Source organism: Pelecanus crispus, chromosome 1 (genome assembly GCF_030463565.1).
Source record: "Pelecanus crispus isolate bPelCri1 chromosome 1, bPelCri1.pri, whole genome shotgun sequence".
NCBI classification, from domain to species: Eukaryota; Metazoa; Chordata; class Aves; order Pelecaniformes; family Pelecanidae; genus Pelecanus; species Pelecanus crispus.
In genome coordinates this window covers 225,681,358-225,695,215 of record NC_134643.1, presented here as the reverse complement: position 1 = coordinate 225,695,215, position 13,858 = coordinate 225,681,358, and the positions used below count along the sequence as shown (strand labels likewise).

The following is a 13,858-nucleotide window of genomic DNA, read 5'->3' as shown; positions in this document are numbered from 1 at the left end:
CGCCGCGCCGGTGGCAGGTACGGGGAGGGGCAGGGGCCCACGGGGGTGGGCGTCGGGAGGGCACGGAGGGTGCTGGTGAGATGCGTGAGGGAGGTGCTGAGCACCCATGGGAGGGGCATGGAGGGTGCTGGGCGCCCATTGGGGGGGTATGGTGGGTGTGGGGCACCCATGGGGGAGATGGGCACCCATGGCGGGGGGTGGGGAGGGTGCTGGGCACCCATGGGTGGTGGTGAGATGCGTGAGGGGGTGCTGAGCACCCATGGGAGGGGCATGGAGGGTGCTGGGCACCCATGGGTGGTGGTGGCATGCATGACAAGGGTGCTGAACACCCATGGGAGGGGCATGGAGGGTACTGAGCACCCATGGGTGGTGGTGGCATGCGTGAGGGGGTGCTGAACACCCATGGGAAGGGCATGGAGGGTGCTGGGTACACATGGGTGGTGGTGGGATGTGTGAGGGGGTGCTGAGGACCCATGGAAAAGCCATGGAGGGTGTTGAGCACCCATGGGTGTTGGTGGCATGCATGACGAGGGTGCTGAACACCCATGGGAAGGGCATGGAGGGTGCTGAGCACCCATGGGTGGTGGTGGCATGCATGACGAGGGTGCTGAACACCCATGGGAAGGGCATGGAGAGTGCTGGGCACCCATGGGTGGTGGTGGGATGCATGAGGGGGGTGCTGAGCACCCATGGGAAGGGCATGGAGGGTGCTGGGTACACATGGGTGGTGGTGGGATGCATGAGGGAGGTGCTGAGCACCCATGGGAGGGGCATGGAGGGTGCTGGTCAACCATGGGTGCTGGTGGGATGCGTGAGGAGGTGCTGAGCACCCATGGGAGGGGCATGGAGGGTGCTGGTCACCCATGGGTGGTGGTGGGATGTCTGAGGGGGTGCTGAGCACCCACGGGAAGGGTATGGAGGGTGTTGAGCACCCATGGGGGGGGCAGGTGGGAGTCAGGGAGGGTGCTGGGCACCCATGGGTGGTGGTGGGATGTATGACGGGGGTGCTGGGCACCCATGGGAGGGGGTAGGGTGCATGGGGGGTGCTGGGCACCCATGGAGGTGTGGGGGCTGCATGGGGGGGGGTGCTGAGCTCCTCCTGGGGATGCATGGAGCATCTGGGGGCACCCATGGGGGGTGCTGGGCACCTATCGCTATAGGTGCAGAGGGTGCTGAGCACCCACAGAGGTATAGGGGAGCTGTGCACCCTGGGGGGTGGCCCAAAAAAAGGGGGCAGTGACCCAAGCAGGGCTCCCGAGGAGAAGGCAGCACCCTGACGGCTGTCACCCCCCTCCAGCCCAGCTCAGCGATGACGAGGCCTGGACACACTTGGAGCCGGCCGTCAGTGAAGGAAGATGAGGATGAGGAGGCTGAGGACCCGGTGGACGCCATGATCTCGCGGACGGGCTGCGCGGCGCAGCACCGGGAGCTGCAGGAGTGCATGGCGGCGAGGCAGGACTGGCGGCACTGCCAAGCCCAGGTCCGGGCTTTCGGCGAGTGCATGGCCCGGCGGCAGTGTGCCGAGGGGCCACGTCAGGCGTCCGGCTCACGCCAAGCCCACCCCTCGCCCGCCGGGGACTGAAATCACCGGCAACCAAAATCAGCAGGGATCCCCACTCCCAGCACCACCGGCCAGCTCACCACCAGCACCACAAGAATGGGGTGTCTGCACCATTCGATCCTTTTTTTAATGGCTTTTTTTTATTATTCAAGTGGGCGGATGTGCCAGTAAATCCATGCTATGGTGTTAGGAAATTAAATCCGGTGGCGTTCATCATCCTGGCTGAAGCGCTCGTCTCCATCTGTGCTGCCAGGGATAACCGGGAGCTTGGAGGGGATGGTTGTGGAGTCAGATGGGAATTTCCAGCCCAAAACGTCCCAAACTGGGAGCATTCACAGCACCCAGGCTGGGGGTGACAGCCCTGCCGTGGATTTCCACTTCGTGTCCTTCCCTGCGCTATCCCAGAGCTTTTCCCAGCAGTGATAACCTTGTGTCCCACGGGACAGGATTTTAGGGGGGATTTATAGAATAATCAAATCGTTTTGGTTGGAAAAGACCTTTAAGATCACCCAGTCCAAGCATTAACTGAACACTACCAAGTCCACCAGTAAACCAGTTAAGGGGAGAGGAATAAGTTCATGTTTCCTGGATTGGGGGTTGGATTCTTTTTTTAATGAATGTAGAACTAGAATAGAATCACTAAGGTTGGAAAGGATCTCCGAGATCATCAGTCCAACCATCAACCCAACACCACCATGCCCACTAAACCATGTCCCAAAGTGCCACGTCTGCCCGTTTTTTGAACACCTCCAGGGATGGGGACTCCACCACCTCTCTGGGCAGCCTGGTCCAATGCTTGACCACTCTTTCTGTGAAGAAATTTCTCCCAATATCCAATCTAAACCTCCCCTGGCACAGCTTGAGCCCGTTTCCTCTTGTCCTATCTCTTGTTCCTTGGGAGAAGAGACCAACACCCCCTCCCTGCCCCCTCCTGTCAGGAGCTGCAGAGCGATCAGGTCTCCCCTCAGCCTCCTCTTCTCCAGGCTGAACACCCCCAGCTCCCTCAGCCGCTCCCCATCAGCCCTGTGCTCCAGACCCTTCCCCAGCTCCGTTGCCCTTCTCTGGCCATGCTCCAGCACCCCAATGTCCTTCTTGTAGCGAGGGAAGCCCCAGGAACATTAGGGATGAAGGAAAAAGGGGATCTTAAGGAGTGGGATGCTCCTCTGAACGCCACCTCCTAGCAACTAAACTACGAAAAAGAAAATAAAATTGCTTTTTGTAGGCTGGAAAGGGAAAGGCACCCGTGGCTTTTGCCAGGGGGAAACTTTCCAGGTTGTCTCCCAGGAAGGTAGGTGCTGCCGAGATGCTGGGTTTTGGTGCTGCTGGCCAAAAAATTACAGCCGGCATAGGACCATGAGCAATGCCTGGGCAGCCCCAGTTTGGGGGAAGAGTGCTAATAAATGAGTTATTTTCCCTCTTTTTAAAGAGCTGATCCTTAGAAAGGGGGGGAAAAAAAAATCCAAACCGAGAGTTTTGGGGCAGGAACAGAACCTCCTCTTAGCACCCATGAAACCAGGGCTCAAATTATATACACATAATAATGTACAAGGCTATAATAATATCCTTCCTAATAGGATGGCGTGATCAGGTGCCATCTCAGCTCCAGCCTAAATAAAACCAGCTGCCTGCACCCGATCTCAGAATTTGAAATAAAGAGGATCAGAGCAAAAACCCAGGTGCCATGACCCATTTGACCCAGCACCCATACGCGCACTCAAAAGCCGCAGCTCCCGTGGGCTCCGGGTGTTGCAGGGTGGTGATAAGCGGCTGAGCAGCCCGGCCAAATTGGGTCCCACATCATGAGAAAAGCAGCGGTCCTAGGAAAAACATCTGGCACCAGCCTGGGAAATTCCCCAAACCGCTTTGTGCTGTGGAGATTTGTCCTTTCAAGGCGCAAAGTAATTTCTTCCTTTCCAAACGGCTGTTGTAAAAAGTAGATTGACTTCAGGGAGCCAGGGGAACGTTTATCCTTTTACGGCTTGAAAGGCAAATCAGAAATTAAAGAGAAATTTTGCATACGCTGCCTGCCACACAGCTCCAACCTTCCTGCCTCTGCCCTCTGAGGCTTTTTTTGTCAAGCAGCGGTTGTTCAGCTGCTCGGGGACGATCATCCCCAACCCTCCCAGGGCTCTGAGGCTCCACTCGTGTTGGCAAAGCTCCGATTTAAGCAGCTCTACGAGAATAACGCATTGCTCCAGCCTTCAGCTGAAGAAAAGGAGCAGGACTATCACTTCCACCATCAGTACCATCTGGGAGAGTTGCAGTACAGCGTTATTAACTTGCAGAAATTTCTGCAGACTAAAACTTGCAGAAATCCTTATACACCATGAGTAAAACATGCAGGAGGGGAAAAAAAAAATAATGGGGGGGAAGAACTGAGAAAAGCCACATTTCATTGCAGACCCCCTTCACTCAGCGCATAAATCAGTCAGATAGAAACACATCATTTGTCTTTATTAAGACGAGCTGCTTGACCACAGTGAAAATTGCTTCCAATTCACCAAATTATCAGTACAGTGCTGGTGAAGTCACCCTTCTGGAGGCTTGAGCAGCCACGGAGGAGAAGCCTGAAATGGCTCTGAAATGGACGGAGCGTTCTTCCTCCTCTCAGTTCATCTGCGCTAGCAGCTCTTCAAGTTCTGGTCGAGACTTTAATCGGCTCTTGAAGTCAGCTTCTGTGTGCTGTGAAGGGAGGGGAAAAAGACCCAAGCAAATCAGAATGACCTCTTGAGTATTTTTTGAAATCGAAAGACAAACCCTCTCCCAAAGAGAATCACTTAAGAGTGGAAAAACAAGAGACTTCAATGTCTGCTGAGCCCAGGGAGTGGGAAGCCCCAGTGGCAAAGCTCTCAGCCTCCTCTCTTCCATCCAGCCTCCCACGGGAGCAGCTTCTGGGGGTAAAGCACAGAGGGTGGAAAGTTTCTGGCAGCAAGTGAGCATGGCAGCCACGCACATGCTCGGTCACCGCATGGGCTCTAAAATTCAGCCTCGCTGGCTCCTCCTCACCCGGCTAACTGCTTTTGGAAGAGTGAGCAGCGGCGTTGTGCTCAAGAAGTCGACCAGGCAGCCCCAACTCTGCCACTGCCTATCACCGTAGCATCTACGTTTCCTTGAGGAGACCTGCCACTTTCTCCAGAACTTTGCAAGAGCATCCCAAAGCTTTAATCTCTCTTCTGCACTGCCAGTCTTATGAAGCCAGCTTGGGTCTCTCCCCTGGGCTTCTTGCATCAGACCGCAATGACTTTGCAAATGGCACGATGTCACAGTTCTCCCTCCAGAGACAAAGCCATCAGCCAAAACTAAAAAAGGAAATGGCAGCCCTAAGGCAGAGACGGGACTGTGACCAAAGCAGAGAAGATTACTGGACTCAAGAGACCTTCTCCTGTATTCCTTCTGGTTTTGTAGAGCTAGAGATAAGTGGCCTTTGAAGAATGTTTAGTTAAGAAGCCAACTGTCTTTTCATATTTGAGTTTACTGTATGGCCTTCCCTTCCAAGGCACAAAAATCTTTCGGCCCTGGGAAAAAAACCAAAAGGGCTTCCTGGGACTGTTCTGTCTGAATGTAAAATGACAGAAGTTTAAGTATCTCCTTATGGCTGGTCTACCAGGGAGTGGAGTTCTGTCCTGATGTGCTCAGTGCTGAGAAAACTGTTGGGCCTTTCTGCAGAAAACAAGCTGAACCCCTCCCAGAGCAAATTCCATCAAAACAGGGCACAGGGTTTGGGTTTCCAGTCTCAGCTTTGCTACCAACTGTTCCATGAAGTTCCTGGTGATTCCCAGGTAAGAGGCGGCAAAGCACCACTGAAGGAAAGCATTCCCTTCCGAGTCGCAGGGAATCTGCGGCAGCAAAGGAAAGCAACTCGCAACCTGCCATCTCCTACAGATCTGTAGGACTGGCTGGGAAGGTACCTTCTGTGGCACTAATTATAGGAGGCTAAATGGAAAATGGAACACTCATCAAGAATTAGAGGTAACGGTTTTTCATAGACCAAGCAAGGGCCTGGTTCTGGGAGATCCTGGGTATCCATAAGTCTCGAGTAGACAGTAGCCTCAGGACCAGGCTTGTATTTTCAAAGCAAATTCATGTCGCACATCACATAAAATCACAGAATGGTTTGGGTTGAAAGGGACATTTAGAGCTCACCCAGCCCAACCCCTGCAGTGAGCAGGGACAGCTTTAACCAGATCAGGGTGCTCAGAGCCCCGTCCAACCTGGCCTGGAATGTTTCCAGGGATGGGGCCTCCACTGCCTCTCTGGGCAACCTGTGCCAGTGCTTGACCACCCTCAGCGTAAAAAATTTCTTCCTCATATCCAGTCTAAATCTATCCTTCTTTAGTTCAAATCCATTATTCCTTGGTCCTGTCACAACAGGCCTTGCTAAAAAGATTCTCCCCATCTTTCTTCCTATCGTCCCCCTTTCAGCACTGCAAGGCCGCACTAAGGTCTCCCCGCAGCCTTCTCCTCTCCAGGCTGAACAACCCCAACTCCCCCAGCCTGGCCTCAGAGCAGAGGGGCTCCAGCCCTCGGATCATTTTGGTGGCCTCCTCTGGACCCGCTCCAACAGCTCCGTGTCCTCCTTGTGCTGAGGGCCCCAGAGCTGGACGCAGGGCTGCAGGTGGGGTCTGCCCAGAGCGGAGCAGAGGGGCAGAATCCCCTCCCTCGACCTGCTGGCCACGCTGCTGGGGATGCAGCCCAGGATGGGGTTGGCTTTCTGGGCTGCCAGCGCACATTGCTGGCTCATGTCCAGCTTTTCATCCCCCAGCACCCCCAAGTCCTTCTTGGCAGGGCTGCTCTCCATCCCTTCATCCCCCAGCCTGTATTGATATTGGGGGTTGCCCCATCCCATCCTAAATGCATCTGCTTCCTAAATGCAAAGGCATTGGTAAAATGACACATACCTCTTTCACTAGGAGATGGACACCTTCGGGCTGATTACTCTGAATAATTTCCAAGAATATCGGAGCAAACGTTGAACTCAAACCGCTGATCTGAAAAGAGAAATAAAAGTGCTGCAGGAGCAGAACACCACAGACAGAATGGACTCGTTATACTAATGGCACAGAGAGAGAGTCCATTTCAGTATGAGCCTCTGGCAGTCAACCACTTCATTAGAGAAGCACACTCTGCTTCGTGTGCACACCTCTCACATACAGCAGAGAATCACAGAATCGTTGAATCGTTTAGGTTGGAAAAGACCTTTAAGATCATCCAGTCCAACCAGTAACCTAACACTGCTGAGGCCGCCACTAAACCAATTCAGGGGAGAGGAATAATTTCATGTTTCCTGGCTTGGGGGCTGGGTTATTTTGAATGAAAATAAAAACTAGGAATCACTAAAGTTGGAAAGGACCTCTAAGATCATCAGTCCAACCATCAACCCAACACCCCCATGCCCAATAAACTGTGTCCGAAAGTGCCACGTCTGCCCGTTTTTTGAACCCCTCCAGGGATGGGGACTCCACCACCTCTCTGGGCAGCCTGTTCCAAGGCTTGACCACTCTTTCCATGAAGAAATTTCTCCTAATATCCAATCTAAACCTCCCCTGAGGCCCAAAGCTCTCATTTCAGCTCTTCTCTATGAACACTGTGTTTCCCATCCCTGCCTGTGTGCAATCCTGCATGTAAAGAGACTTCACCATGCATGAAGATCTTAATTTAGGTGAGACTAATACGAAGGCCGCCACAGCAAACCTACAAGCCCCAGTGTTAACCACCCATCAGCTCTCTCCAGTGGAAGAAGTCTACCTCTAGGTTTAAAATGTAATTCAGCAGAGGTTTAGCATATAGCAAGGGAACACACTGTAAAATAGGAAAAAGTCACTTGGAAGGAGAAATACCTGTTTATCTCGATCAGTTGTACACTTTTGAAGCTGGCCCTGATAGACTCATAGAATCCTTTGGGATGGAAGGGACCTTTAGAAATCTTTACATTTCATCGAGTTTGTCCAATTATTCATCCTTGAACGTGACTTTTCTACCCCTTGTATCAAGTATTCTGCATAAAATAGATAATAAGTCTTCTGGCCAAAATACAGAATCCAGTAATCCCTCCTCTGCTTCTACTTTGTGAGTAAATCTAATTAGGCTTCTTTGTGCTTCGATTTACGCACAAATTACACCTTTCATTTGTTCAAGGGACTTAACTCCAATCGTGAAGGGGTTCTGAGAGCCCGAGATAGGAGGTGCTGCATAAGAGCCGCAGCACTATCAGCAAACACCAGCTCATACCTGGACAACCCTCTGATGGGTAGTAAGGACTGCATCCAGCTGCATTTTGGAACCTCGCTCTTCCAAGAACAGCACTTCGTTGGTTTTGGTGGGCATGGCATAGCTGCAGGAACCACAGGTCAGTGCTTAGGACAGGGAGGATAGATTTGCGCTACTTTACAGGAATGACTCAACCTCCAGCAGCAGAGAATGTGGAAGGAGATTAACTTTTCATGAGAAATTAATTATGCAAACAACGTATCTTGCAAATCAAGCACTAGCAGAAGCCGGGTGTTTTACTGGAAAGAGATAAGGGAGAAGCTTGCAACACTACTGCCAGCAAAAACCTGTTTCAGCTACAAACACCAGCCTGAGAAGAGAACTTTTAACTTCTCTGTAGTTGAAGGAGAGCTTTAAAGCAACAGTTCTGACTTATTTTGTAATCTGTTCATGGGGAGCGGAGCTAAAAACCACTGCTGCAACATACCACTCAAAAGACATTATTTTCACCTCTGAATTTCAGAGGAGTATGACCAGGCACCGGCTCAGATTCTGCCCTCCTGTTAGTGTTACTCGAGACCTCAGCCTCCCCATCTCCATTTGCACAGCATCAGTAACAACAGGCTACATCCTACTGCCCATGTTTGACCCTACAGTTTTTGCTCTTAAAGGGCAAATCACTTCTTTCTCTACATACCGAGCTCTGCACACCGAGTTCAACCTCAGAGAGCACAAGCACGATACAAGGTAGTAACGCTTTACACTGAAGGTGCTATCAGCCTCAGGCTGTGGGATTGCTCTGCAAATGCTTTCCAGCGCGTTGCTGCTGACAGAATTTGTAATTTCTTAGTGTCGCCGGGTATCCTCCTTCAAACAAACACCTATCAGTCACCAACATGTCAGTTTTTAGTGCTGTTTGGGGCAAAAGACATCACAGAGAGACTACAAGCGACTGATCTGTGGGCACAGGGTTTCAGATCCCCGGCTGACAGTTCAGCAAAGTGGAAACGATTAAGAAAATTATTTTGATAGGTTTAATGGGCACGAGCAGCATTTATACTCAGAGGTACAGTTAAAGACACACGTTTCAGATAATCACCACTATGTTTTTTTCTTACTTCCTTATGGCAACGCAGTGCTCCTCCAGTGACTACAGCTCCTCGGATGCACTGCAGGCACCGAGGAGCTCCATCGTGTTCCTCAGACTCTCAAATCAGCAAAGCTGCTATCGGGTACACCTGCTTCGGAGATATAGCGTGCAACTGAAGCATCCTCTACTACTAAACTAAAGTAGTGGGTGGCTCTCCCACAATCTTCGGGGTTTTCCTAAGCTCATTCTAGTTTGTACATTCAGTACCACTTGCTTGCTCCGCAACATATGCACAGAGGAAAGAGCCTGGATAAAACACTATAAAGAAAAAACAGCAGCAAAAGTCAGCAATGCTTAAGCCTACATTCCCAGTCTTAGCACCTACAGGCTTAAGCCTTTTTCTCAAAGGAATGAAAAGTAACAGCTATTTTGTGACTTAAGATCTGTTCAGAGTGCCTGAACAATGCCATTTCAGCCTTGCTTATACAACTAAAGCATCCAAAACCTTACAGACACAGAGAAAGAGAACACCAGGCAGATGACAGAAGATTTGGATTTACCTGTGAGAATCTTAGAGAGATTAGACTGCGCCCTTGTCTGCAAGGTATCATCATCTACGAGCCTCACATGGCCTAATGCAACGTGATTGCAAGGGATGACAAACAGAGCCGCGTTCCTCATACCTTTCATTCACTCTAATGGAGAGTCGGTTGCAGAGTTTATGCACGTACTGAGCAAAATGCTCCACGAGACACATATCATAGGAAGTCATTTGGATGTTGACATCTCCATACTCGTATTCGGTTCCAACATTTATCTCTTTCATCTGTACTTTATCCTTCCTCTTCTTTGGAGCCTGTATTTAAAAAAAAAAAAAGAAAGAAAGAAAAAATAGAAAGCATATCTGTTTTGAACAAAGCTGGAAATAAAAAGCAGTAACTCTTGTCCACACAGGAGACCATGCTAGAGTAGTCTCCTCTGACAAAGGTTTGCTGAACTATGTCAAACACATCACAGCCCATCTGTGCTCACTCTCCCCGACTACAAAACCGGGCTGACATTATCTTAACAGATGTTCTCAAGTTGAGCAGTTTGGTTCTTGGATGGCAGCGCCACAGAAGTCACACAGAAAATACATGCATACCATGATTAATTTCTTCCAGAAGAAACCAGGGAGTAGAAAACAAACTGCTTTTTATTTCAGTTCCTGCCTTCGAGGCAGCTGGCTAGATGAGTTATTGTTTCTTCCTTCCACAAAAATTGTCGTCCTTCCAAATTTCAGGGAATGTAAAAAGTTTAAATGCAAATAAGACCTGCTCACAAGATTCTGCAATAATTTGAAGTTGGAGTGTTAAATTCAGCATCAGGAAGAGATTCCTCCCTCCCAAAACTACTCATTAATTTAAACAAGAATGTAGTGGACAAAAGAAAGTATTTATGCGGTGTTGCGAGCGGGTACTTCAGGTAACATAACACCCTCTACTGAGAACAGTAACAGTAAACCATTATATTATTCCTTCTTAATATGGTTCATTACCCATGGAATTAATAATACCAACATTTAAATCAGACTGTAAAAAGATGGGTCAGCTGAAAGCAAGCACAGAAGGGGAGTTCTTATAGAATCATTTAGGTTGGAAAGGACTTACACCTACCTCCTTTGGGAGCAGGTATTTAAACTTCCCAATACCATGCGCAGGATGGGATTTGTAGTGTCTGTAGCAACTCACGAACGCATCACCTTAAAATCAAAGCAGAGCAAACATCTTTCCAGCTGAACGGCAGACAGCCCTTCTTTTAACAAACATACACGGGTGCTTTGAGAGCCCAAAATCCACACTGGGGGGCAAGAATTTGTCCTCAGTTCTTTGACAGAAGGCAAAGGCAGGCTAAGGCTTCGGCCGATCTCTGCCTCACTCAGGCAGCCTGCGCATCGCAGCAAGCCTGTTACAATGCACAGCTGGTTACGGTGAGCAACAAATAAGGGAGGAAGAGATTAAAGGCAACTCATTTCCCAGGTGAATTCTCAGGCAAACAACAAAAAAGAAGACAGACTTGTCAGCACCAGTGGATGGTGAGGATACTGATGAAATGTTACATCTGTCTCCTCTTACATGACAGCAGCGATGCTACTATGATGGATCTGAGCCTCACTTAATTTTAAATCCAGCCCTGTTCAAATATTCACGTGACAGGAAGCCAAATCAAAATGGCATCGGCTTTTATTTATCCTTCCTTCTCCAGGGTAAAATGAAACCCTCAATAACCCTCATTTTAATATGTAAAGCTCAGAACAGCAAAGAGAAACAGAACACCAAGGATCTAAGCCACTCAGCCACTCACTTTGCCTCCACATTAAAATAAAATTCTATTTTAAATTGCAACAGTGGACTTCACCAGCTCAATAAATGTTAAAGTAGGACCTCACAGGGGTGTAAGTCAGTTCCTGGACCGTAATATAGCAAATAGCATCTGGCTGGCATCATTCCACGGTGTAACACCATGACTAGGAATACCTGCTCAGCCAAGAACAAGGAAACAGAAGAAAACATTAGAAAAAAGATATGGAAGTGGAAAAGCACCTGCTCGGGTTATTTAACCAGCCCAAAATTGGCTAACAAAAAAAAAAAAAAAAAAATTACAAAGGAGACCCAAACACTGAAATGTGTAATATTTATTTTGAGTAAATGAAGTTTTGCCTTGCATTGGATTAACAAGAGGCCTTACCTGCAGCACACAGACGGCTTTCTCTGGGTGTTGCTGCACTGTAGGAAGCAAGATAATCATTAAAAGCTCTGATTTCACCCATCTGTGGAAACACAACACATCTGGCCAGTCTCCTTGAACAAAGGCTCACACCCCAAGTCCCTCAGACACAGACAGATCCCGTTGGCAAAGAGAGTTTCTCTTCTTCGCACCGTACAGCCCTTTCAGCTCCCAGATATCAGCTGAAAGTCTTCCCTCCACAATTAATAGACTTTCCTCGGCAAAACGTACTTTTTTTTTCTCATGTATGTTTTCTGACACTGTCAACAGAAGTGTCTTATACTGCATTTTATTTACTGGGTTTGATTTCAGAACACTCACCTGCTGAGCGCAAACACCTGCTTTAGCAACGTTCCCTTCTTCAAGCACAGCACCTGCAATGAGCCACCACACGGTCAAAATGCAACCAGTATGGCAGATACTCAGCGAGTTTTCACCAGCACTTGCCAGAATACAGCCATCAAAACAACACCTGAGACCCTTGGAACATACCAATAGCCCTCCCACTCTCTCCACAGCCTCCAGCCACCATCACTCCCCAGACTATTGCCACAACACAGAGGAAAGAATCATCAAATCATTTAGGTTGGAAAAGACCTTTAAGATCATCCAGTCCAACCAGTAACCTAACACTACCATGTCCACCACTAAACCAGTTAAGGGCAGAGTCATAATTAAGTTCATGTTTCCTGGCTTGGTGGCTGGATTATTTCTGAATGAAAGTAAAACTAGGAATCACTAAGGTTGGAAAGGATCTCTAAGATCATCAGTCCAACCATCAACCCAACACCACCATGCCCAATAAACCATGTCCCAAAGTGCCACCTCTGCCCATTTTTTGAACCCCTCCAGGGATGGGGACTCCACCACCTCTCTGGGCAGCCTGGTCCAATGCTTGACTACCCTTTCTGTGAAGAAATTTTTCCTAATATCCAATCTAAACCTCTCCTGATGCACTTTGAGGCCATTTCCTCTCGTCCTATCACTTGTTGCTTGGGAGAAGAGACCAACACCCACCTCACTGCCCCCTCGGGTCAGGCAGCTGCAGAGAGCGATCAGGTCTCCCCTCAGCCTCCTCTTCTCCAGGCTGAACACCCCCAGCTCCCTCAGCCACTCCCCATCAGCCTTGTACTCCAGACCCTTCCCCAGCTTCATTACCCTTCTCTGGACATGCTCCAGCACCTCAATGTCCTTCTTGTACTGAGAGGCCCAAAGAAAGATAAAGAGATGAAGTAGGAGGAAGACGATGACTGCGGTAACCTTTTCTTGCACCCCCTTGCTTTGCTTCAGGATGCAACAAGTCGGGGTAGGAGGCCCTCCTCCTCTCAGTTACAGATCATACTCATCCCTTGCACCATCCCACCACCTCCAGGTTACAACAGCCACGTGAACAACCCTGGTGCTTGTTCCAGCTCCGCATGGATGGAGAGAAACGCAGCTCATCCATCACCAAGGCAGCGCAAAGCAAAGAGCTTGGCTGTCACCACAACCCTGGCAGGCAGGAACTGTGTCATGCCAACCAGGGAGCGGGGGGATAACTACCAATGTCCCCAAAGAGTGACCAGAGGGTCAGGGAGGACCAGGGATCTACCGGTCCCCGAGAGCAGTGACAGGATGGGGGGGGCTATAAGGGACCCTGTGTCGCTGGGGTGATCCCTGGGTGCCTGAGGAGGGGTGTGCGTGGGGGTCTCTGGCCCTGGTACATCAGGGCACTAAATCAAGGTCAGGCCTGTGTCCCTCCAAGAGACACAATTCCCCCCCCGCCCCGCCCCGCCAAATCTAGTTCCAGGGTCGGGTCGGGCCTGCCCCTCCTGTCCCCAGAGCCAGGCCTGTCCCCGCCCCGTCCCCCCCGGGACCAGGACCAGGTCCCCCCACAGCCCATCGCGACTCGCCGGTACCTTCGGCAGCGCCGCGTTCATCCCTGCGCCTCAGAAGGAGCCGCGTCCGTCCCTCAAAACGTCCCCCCACGCCGCCTCGGTGCTCCCCCGCCCGGGTCCCCGCGGCCCGCGGCTCCCGCCCCGGGTTCCGCCCACCCGGGGACACACAGAGAACTTTTGGACAACCCCCGGTGCTCGCAAGGCCCCGGTCTCCTGACAGAGGGGGTATGTAGGGCCCGGGGGAGGGGAGCGGCAATGGAGGACACCTCGTCCCAGCTGCTTCCCACCGGGGCCGCCCCACGGAGCAGCGCGACGTGGCTGCGGCTGCACGACACACCCACCCCTGCGCTCCGCACC

General features: G+C 50.5%; 2 protein-coding genes across 3 annotated transcripts; one reads left to right on the top strand and one right to left on the bottom strand.

Annotated features, from left to right (window-relative positions):
* The first annotated feature begins 1,309 nt into the window (after positions 1-1,309).
* On the top strand, positions 1,310-1,582 carry COA4 (cytochrome c oxidase assembly factor 4 homolog). The gene has a single exon (XM_009488863.2). It carries the CDS (start codon positions 1,310-1,312, stop codon positions 1,580-1,582), a length of 273 nt encoding a protein of 90 aa, XP_009487138.2.
* A 2,407-nt stretch (positions 1,583-3,989) lies between these two features.
* On the bottom strand, positions 3,990-13,577 carry MRPL48 (mitochondrial ribosomal protein L48). 2 transcript variants are annotated; one of them, XM_075728276.1, is made up of 8 exons: positions 13,523-13,577; positions 11,946-11,998; positions 11,586-11,623; positions 10,514-10,599; positions 9,542-9,714; positions 7,790-7,892; positions 6,460-6,549; positions 3,990-4,243 (listed from the first exon to the last, which is right to left on the bottom strand). In XM_075728276.1, the coding sequence occupies exons 1-8, from the start codon at positions 13,541-13,543 to the stop codon at positions 4,169-4,171; spliced, it is 639 nt and encodes a 212-aa protein (XP_075584391.1). In that variant the 5' UTR covers positions 13,544-13,577; the 3' UTR covers positions 3,990-4,168. The 2 variants fall into 2 exon arrangements, with proteins under 2 accessions (XP_075584391.1, XP_075584398.1); XM_075728283.1 differs by lacking the exon at positions 3,990-4,243 and having other exon boundaries at positions 6,464-6,549; positions 7,790-7,914.
* Positions 13,578-13,858: the final 281 nt, after the last annotated feature.

Bases quoted from the DNA above. Each gene is read 5' to 3' on its own strand.
- COA4 (XM_009488863.2), top strand. From the start codon at position 1,310: ATGACGAGGCCTGGACACACTTGGAGCCGGCCGTCAGTGAAGGAAGAT.
- MRPL48 (XM_075728276.1), bottom strand. From the start codon at position 13,543: ATGAACGCGGCGCTGCCGAAG. The intron at 6,550-7,789 runs GTATGAGCTGGT...TTCTCTTTTCAG, and splicing joins CCCATCAGAGGGTTGTCCAG to ATCAGCGGTTTGAGTTCAAC. The intron at 4,244-6,459 runs GTATGTGTCATT...CTCCCTTCACAG, and splicing joins TCCATCTCCTAGTGAAAGAG to CACACAGAAGCTGACTTCAA.